This window comes from Leguminivora glycinivorella, chromosome 24 (genome assembly GCF_023078275.1).
Source record: "Leguminivora glycinivorella isolate SPB_JAAS2020 chromosome 24, LegGlyc_1.1, whole genome shotgun sequence".
NCBI classification, from domain to species: domain Eukaryota; kingdom Metazoa; phylum Arthropoda; class Insecta; order Lepidoptera; family Tortricidae; genus Leguminivora; species Leguminivora glycinivorella.
In genome coordinates, this window is record NC_062994.1 from 7212057 (window position 1) to 7219198 (window position 7142).

General features: G+C 55.5%; 1 protein-coding gene across 1 annotated transcript; it reads right to left on the reverse strand.

Annotated features, from left to right (window-relative positions):
* Positions 1–891: 891 nt before the first annotated feature.
* Positions 892–6653, reverse strand: LOC125238978. The gene is made up of 2 exons (XM_048146479.1): positions 3639–6653; positions 892–3588 (listed from the first exon to the last, which is right to left on the reverse strand). Exons 1-2 carry the CDS (start codon positions 6651–6653, stop codon positions 892–894), a joined length of 5712 nt encoding a protein of 1903 aa, XP_048002436.1.
* Between the last annotated feature and the right edge of the window lie 489 nt (positions 6654–7142).

Below are 7142 nucleotides of genomic sequence, written 5' to 3' on the forward strand. Positions count from 1 at the left end.
TACCCTTTTGGTGTTTTGCCTACAACACCACAATTCATAGCTCAACTAAATATTCACCATTTGAGCTCGTTTTTGGAAAAGTATGCCAAGTACCTAGTAATTTAAGTAACACCTTGGATCCATTGTATAATCCTAATAACTACATGTTAGAATTACGATATAGGCTACAATTAGCACATAAGGATGCCAGAGAGCATTTGCTCCGGAGTAAATTAGCTAATAAGAAATTGTATGACCAGAATGCTCATTCTTTTGTTTACAATAAGGGTGATTTAGTATTAATGAAAAACGAAACTGCAAAGAAATTGGATAAATTATATAAAGGACCATTTAAAGTTGTTCAAGATTGTGGACCAAATATAAAAATAATAAATAAAGGAAAAATTGAAACAATTCATAAAAACCGTATAAAATTGTTTATTGAGTAAAATTCAATGATTTATTATTTGTGTAATAGATTCAGGTATAGGAATATATATATCAATTTGAGTCATTTTGACTTTTTCCAGGTTTTTCTTGTTATTAAATAGAAATATAACAAAAAAAAAATTGTAATAAGTACTATTTTTTTTTTCTTTTATTAGCCCGGTGATGTAGTGGGCATAAGTATTGCATGCATGTGTAAGCGAGTTAGTATTAATAAATCGTTTGAACTATCAACACGTGTTCACCATTAATCGAACCTGACTCCGATCCCCACATTTGTTTTATTTATTCTTATGCAATCGATTTTTCTTATTCTAATTTGAATCTTATAAGATTCTAGGTCGGGGCTCAGGCCGCCTAGGCGACCTGAGGCCCGCCTCTTAAATGAATGTAAGCAGAGATCAACCATTTATTTTCAGAATTACTTAAGCTAAGTTATCAATTAATTTACAATTTTGAACTTATTTAAATGACGTCTCCTGCGTCGTTCACATTTCTCCCGCCGTCGCCGTGCGATCCTACTGGTAGAACGACGATCTTCTTGGTGGGTCGGCGCAGGACGTGACCGCGGCTCGTGGTGACGTCGACGACTCGTACTACTCCGTCCTTGCCTGGATACGTCTGTGTCACTCTCCCTCGCGGCCATGTGTTGCGTGGGAGGTTGTTATCGCACACTATGACGACGTCGCCGACGGCTGGTTCGACGCCCTCGCCGCGGGGCTCCCGCCGGTGTTGAAGTAGAGGGGCGTACTCGCGCACCCATCGGCGCCAGAAGGTGTCGGCCAGGTATTGGGCGCGCCTCCAGTGTTGCCGCGCGCTCTCATCGCTGACCTTGAAGTCTCCCGGGGCCGGGGAGTGGCAGTCTGGCCCGAGCAGGATCATGTTCGGAGTGAGCGCGGGCGGGTCCTCTGGGTCGGTCGCGACATAGGTCAAGGGTCGCGAGTTGACTGTAGCCTCGACCTCCGCCATCAGGGTGTGTAGTGTCTCATCGCTCGGGCATCGCTCGTGCAGCGTGGTCTTCAGGGCTTCCTTTACTGATCTCACCATTCTCTCCCACACCCCAGCCATGAAGGGTGAGGAGGGGGGTAGGAAACGCCAGTTGATGCGGCGAGCGTGGGCGGCCTCTCTCATGGCCTCCGTCAGCTCGCGGTTCGCTCCCTTGAAAGCGGTCCCGTTGTCGCTCCACAGCTCCGTGGGGCAGCCGCGGCGAGCGATGAACCGGCGCAGCGCGTTGATGGCCGAGTCGGTGGTTAGTGAGGCGGCCACCTCCAGATGTATGGCTCTTGACGTCATACAGGTAAACAGCGCGACATATCTCTTCTCTCTGTGTCGGCCGACGGTCACTTCAAGCGGGCCGAAGTAGTCAAGCCCCGTGTATGTGAAGGGCCTCAGGTGATGCCCCAGCCGGGCGGCAGGTAGGTCCCCTGTAGGCGGGCCGGCGGGCTTCGCCTTGCGTAGTCGACACTCGGGGCAGCGCGCGATCACCTTTTTCACTGCAGGTCTTATCTTCGGTATGTATACACGTTGGCGAAGCTCGTTGACGACGGTTTCGGTGCCCCCGTGGTGTAGCCGTTCGTGCACGTGGGAAACATATAGATATGTGTAGTGATGTTTACCACACAGCACTATGGGGTGCACGGCGTCTTCGCTTATGTCGTCGGCGGCCGCTATTCTGCCGCGTTGTCGTATGATGTCGTCTTCGTCGAGATACACGCTCAGCTTGGCTAGCCGGTCGTCCTTGTTCGGCGCGAGGCCCTCGGCTATGCGCTTTCTCTCTCTTGCATAGCTATCTTCCTGCGAGGTTCGCACGAGTACTTTCTCGGCCGCGAGTAGGTATCTGGCTTCTAGTATTATGTATTTTCTCCTCCGGCTATTCTCGACCGTCTTGGGTACGACGGGAGCGCGCTTGTCTCGTTTTCCCCAGGTGCTGTCGCCGTCCTTGTTTGCGCGCGTCCTTTTCCTTCGCGCCGCGGCGATGCACTGTGTCGCGAGTGAGGCGCGACTTTTTTGTCGTTCGCGCAAGAGGTCGATGAACTGCAGCACCCGTGCGGCCGTGCGTAATAGGCTTGTCCACTTCGAGAAGTTTTCGATGGCGGGCACGGCCGCGCGGCTTTTTCTCGGCGTCGCGACAGAGCAGCAGACTTCTTTTTCTTCCCCTGTTGGCTCGATTTTCATCTTGTTTTCTTGCGGCCAGGCCTCCTCCGGTTCGTATAGGAAGGCCGGCCCGGTGAACCATCTGTGTCGGGCGTCGAAGTCGCTCGGCGCGGCGCGTGTCGCGTCGTCGGCCACGTTGTGTGCTGACGGTACCCATCGCCATTCGTCTTTTTTCGTGTAATCTTCGATTTCGGCCAGGCGGTGCGCGACGAATGACTTGTAAGTGCGGGGTTCTGAGCGTATCCATGCTAGGGCCGTGCGCGCGTCACTCCAGTATGTTCTACTGTCGATCTCGAAGTCGTGCTCGTTCCCGACGGCCTCGGCGAGTCGCACGCCCAGGACGGCCGCTTGGAGCTCAAGTCTAGGTATCGAGACGAGGCGCGTGGGCGTGACTCTGCTCTTGGCGGCGGCTAGAGCGACCTTTGTTGTGCCGTCAGCTCGGGTCATGCGCCAGTACACAGCGGCGGCGTAGGCTTCTTCACTCGCATCGACGAAGGTATGTAGCTCGTACTTGGGCGCGGGCGCGGTATCGTAGCATCTAGGTATCGATAGGTCACCTAGGTCGCGCAGATGTTGCAGCCAATTTCCCCAGCGTTCACGCAGCTCTTCTGGTATTTCTTCGTCCCAGGCCGTAGTGTAGCGCCACGTGTCTTGCATGATCCTCTTCGCGGGCGTCGTCACTGGTGAGATGAGGCCCAGCGGGTCGAATATTGACATGATGATACTGAGGGCCTCTCTCTTCGTGGGGGGGCGTTGACCTTTGATCACTTCTGGCGGCGCTCGTCTCGTATTGAGTTTGAAACGAATGCTATCCTCTCGCGTGTCCCACAGTAGGCCGAGTGTTTTCTCTATCTCGCTCCCGCCGATAGAGACGGTGACGCCCTCTCGCTCTTTCTTGCCGATGACCTCGGGTTCGTTCGTAGCCCAGCCGCGCAGCTCGAAGCGAGCTTTCTTGTGTACGTGGTTCACTTCGCTTGACACTCTCTTCGCCTCTTCTATGCTGGGAAGCTCTGCAGGTAGTCATCCATATAATGATTTCGCTCGATCGCCCGCGCGGCCTCTGGGTGGCGGGCCGCGTGCTCGCGTGCGTTCCTATTCTTTATGTACAGCGCCGTGCAGGGGGATGAAGAGGCGCCGAAGATGACTGATGTCATGCGATATTCTGTCGGGCCGCCTTCGCGTCGATCGCCTCGCCACAGGAAGCGCAGCGCGTCGCGGTCCTCTTCTCTTATTTTTATTTGCATAAACATTTCCTTTATGTCCGCTGATACCGCCACGCCGTATTGACGGAAGCGCATGATAACGCCGGGCAGCGACTGCAGGAGATCGGGGCCCGCGAGAAGCATGTCGTTGAGGCTGCGGCCGTGTGAGGTGGCCGCGGCGTCGTGGACTAACCTTATCTTCGGCTTCTCCGGGTTGCGCACTGCGAAGTGGGGCAGGTACCAGGTTTTCCCGCTGCTCGGTGTCGGCGCGAGCTCGGCGTAGGCGGACACAAGCAGGTTGTCAACTCGTTCGGTGTACTGCTTCTTCAAGTCCGCGTCGCGATCCAGCTTCTTCTCTAGTGTGTGTAGGCGTTTGAGGGCGTCGGCGCGGTTGTCAGGTATGTTGATGTCTTCCTGTCGCCACAGCAGGCCGGTCTCGAAGCGCCCGTCGGGGAGGCGTCGACTTTTCTCTTCTAGCGTTTTCAAGGCTTGCTGTTCGGGATCACTACGGGGCTTCCTCGGCTCGATCGAGAGTGATTCGAGCGCAAAGAAGTTCTTCATCTCGTTCTCGATGTTCCCGCCGGGCTGTACGCGCGTAAGGTGTGCGCAGCAGTGGGCTACGGGTATCGCTTGTGAGTGGCGACAACCGTGTAGTACCCAACCTAGTAGCGTTTTAGATGCTACCGGCTGATCGCGCCGTCCTTTTTTCAACTTGCGCGACACAACGAGTTCCCAGTTGTCTTGTCCGAGCAGTATTCCCGGTGTAGCGTCTTCATATGTCAACAGGTGCTTGATATCCCGCAGATGTTCACAGTCGTCTATCTCTCGCTCGCTGATCGTTTGAGTGGTGAAGTCAAGGCGCCCGACTGTATGCGCGTTCGTCACTAGCTGCTCGTCCCCTCCGTGTTTGTTGCGTATGCGGACATCCACTCTCTTGCTCTTCTCGTACGCCATCTCGTTCCCGCCCACGCCTTGGACCCACATAGGTTCGGTGGGCCCGTCAAGGTTGAGGGCGGCGGCGATCGCAGAGTCGATGATAGTCACTGTACTGCCTTCGTCTAGGAGCGCGAACGTAGCCACTTCCGTGTGCGGCCCCCGGAGTAGTACTGGCGCCATCTTGAGGTAGGCGCGGCTCGCCCGGGTCGCGGCGTGTACGGCTTGCTTGACGGCTATGGCCACGACCTCGTCGGACTTGCGGGGCTGCGTCGGCTCGTTCGAGGCGGCGACGGTGTCTGTCGGGGCCTTCTCGTGGTGAAGCAGCTTGTGGTGACGCATAGCGCAGCCTTGATGACCGCAGGGCTTGGCTCGGCAGACGAAGCGGCGATGTTTGCTGACGAGGCACCGATAGCACATATTGTGTTTCTTCGCTATTTCCCACCGCTCGTTCGTGCCCAGCTTAGTGAATTGCGGGCACGTCGGCAGTTGATGGGCGGACTGGTCACACACTGGACAGGGTAACTTTTCTTCTTTGGTTTTCTTCACTTCGGCGACGGCTACGCAGGTACGCTCGGGCTTCTTTTTCGTGGCTCGTGCTTCCTTGGGCTCCGCTATGGTCTCGGGCGGGGCATAGGGCGTGCACTTGTCGGCTTCGTTGTTGAGGAAGTCGGCTATCTTCTTAAGTTCCGGCGTGTCTTCATCACTCGCGGCGTAGTCGTACCACTTACTTTTTAATATGGGCGTTAACTTTTCCACTATAGACCTCAGTAACTCGGGGTTGTGAAGATACTGAGGCTTCTTCAATATCTCGATCGTTGTCACGGCGTTGGCGATACGTCCGGCGAACGTGCACAGGTCGCGCGGGCTCTCGGCTAGTCGTGGCAAGGCCTTTATTCTCTCCATCTCGTTCAGGAGTAGTGCGTCGGGCCTCCCGTAGCGGCGTTCCAGGGCCTTGATGATATCGTCTGGACGCGGCTGGCTGATGAGGAGTGCACTGACGGCTTCTAGGGCGGCGCCTTTGAGGCTCTTTCTTATGCGAGCGACGTTTTCACTGTTCGCGAAACTAGGCGCCGACTCGTTGTAAGCGGCTTTGAACTGTAACCACTCCGCGCACTGTCCACTGAACGACGGCAGGTCTGGCAGGTACTTCCTGTTCGATCTGTTCGCTTGTAGGGCGTCGGTCAGGGCTGCTGCGAGTGACGTCACATCCATTGTCTGCTTGTGGTGCCGCGCGCGGTGCGCAGGGGGGCGCGCGGCGTGGTGTTCGACCGCGTCTTGAATCGGGCGGTCGAACCAATCGGCTAATCTCTGGGGGCCGAGGTCTTCCTCTTCTCGTTCGGAGTCTTCACCCGACGAGGAGAGGTTTCTTCTTTCTTCTCTGATTTTTGCCAGCGTAGCTTGGGCTTCGATGCGCTTGAGCTCCAGCTCGGCTAACTTCTCCTTGGCCTCTAGCTCCGCGAGGAGCCTCTTGCTGGAGGCCTTGGATCGGTGTGACCGAGCGGGCTTAGCGCACCTCTTCGTGCCGAGCGGTGGAGGCATCAGCTGTTTTTCGACGATCGTGGCTATGGTGCTGGCGGCGGGCGTGGCTCTGATACCAGAGGTGTCGGCGGGCGTGGCGGCGACGGCGGCATCCTCGGGCGTGACCTCTTCTTGGGCCGCGCTTGTACCCTCCGTGGTTGCTCCTGATTCCGTCGTTGCTTCTGTGTCCGCCGTGGTTCCCGTGCCAGTCGTGGTGCCCGTGGCGTCGGTGTCGGACGTGGCGGTAGTGCCGTCCGTCGCGGTAGTGCCGTCCGTCGCGGACGTGCCGTCCGTCGCGGACGTCCCAGCGGTCGCGGACGTCCCAGCGGTAGCGGACGTGTTATCGGTGTTCGTATTAGTGCCGCCGCTGCCAGATGATTCCTCCCGAGCTCCGTTTCTGCTTCTAGTTATTGCCATCCTGCCCTTTTTCTTCTTGCTTCAGAGATCCGGCTTCGCTAAGGACCAAACAATGTGAGTGTTCGGCCCTAGATACGAATGAGATCGTACGTAGATATGTGGACTGTAGGTATCGAAAGGCGATCAGCTGTTTTCGCCGATCAGCTGATCGGGTCATAGGGGTGAGAGCAGGACGGGCAATAACACACTGCTTCCTTTCTTCTAGTTCCGGAGGGCTCGGGAGGGTTCCTTCTTCTGGCGCGGCTCGAACAAACTGACGCCGGAGCGCGATCGGGGCTCGGTTTTATAGCCGAATCCCGGCCGATCGCGCCCCCCGCGTGCATACCCTTCTAGCGCCTAGGCTGCGCGCGCATGCGCTCTCCCTAGCCCTTCAGAACTTGTCATTTATTTTAATAAACTTTATTACTACTACACTGATTTGTTTTATTTATTCTTATGCAATCGATTTTTCTTATTCTAATTTGAATCTTATAAGATTCTAGGTCGGGG

What these genes read in the sequence shown, in the direction of transcription:
- LOC125238978 (XM_048146479.1), bottom strand. Translation starts at nt 6,653, where the DNA reads ATGGCAATAACTAGAAGCAGAAACGGAGCTCGGGAGGAATCATCTGGC. An exon ending in ACGCGGCCCGCCACCCAGAG is followed by an intron (nt 3,589 to 3,638) that starts GCCGCGCGGGCG and finishes CTACCTGCAGAG; the next exon opens with CTTCCCAGCATAGAAGAGGC.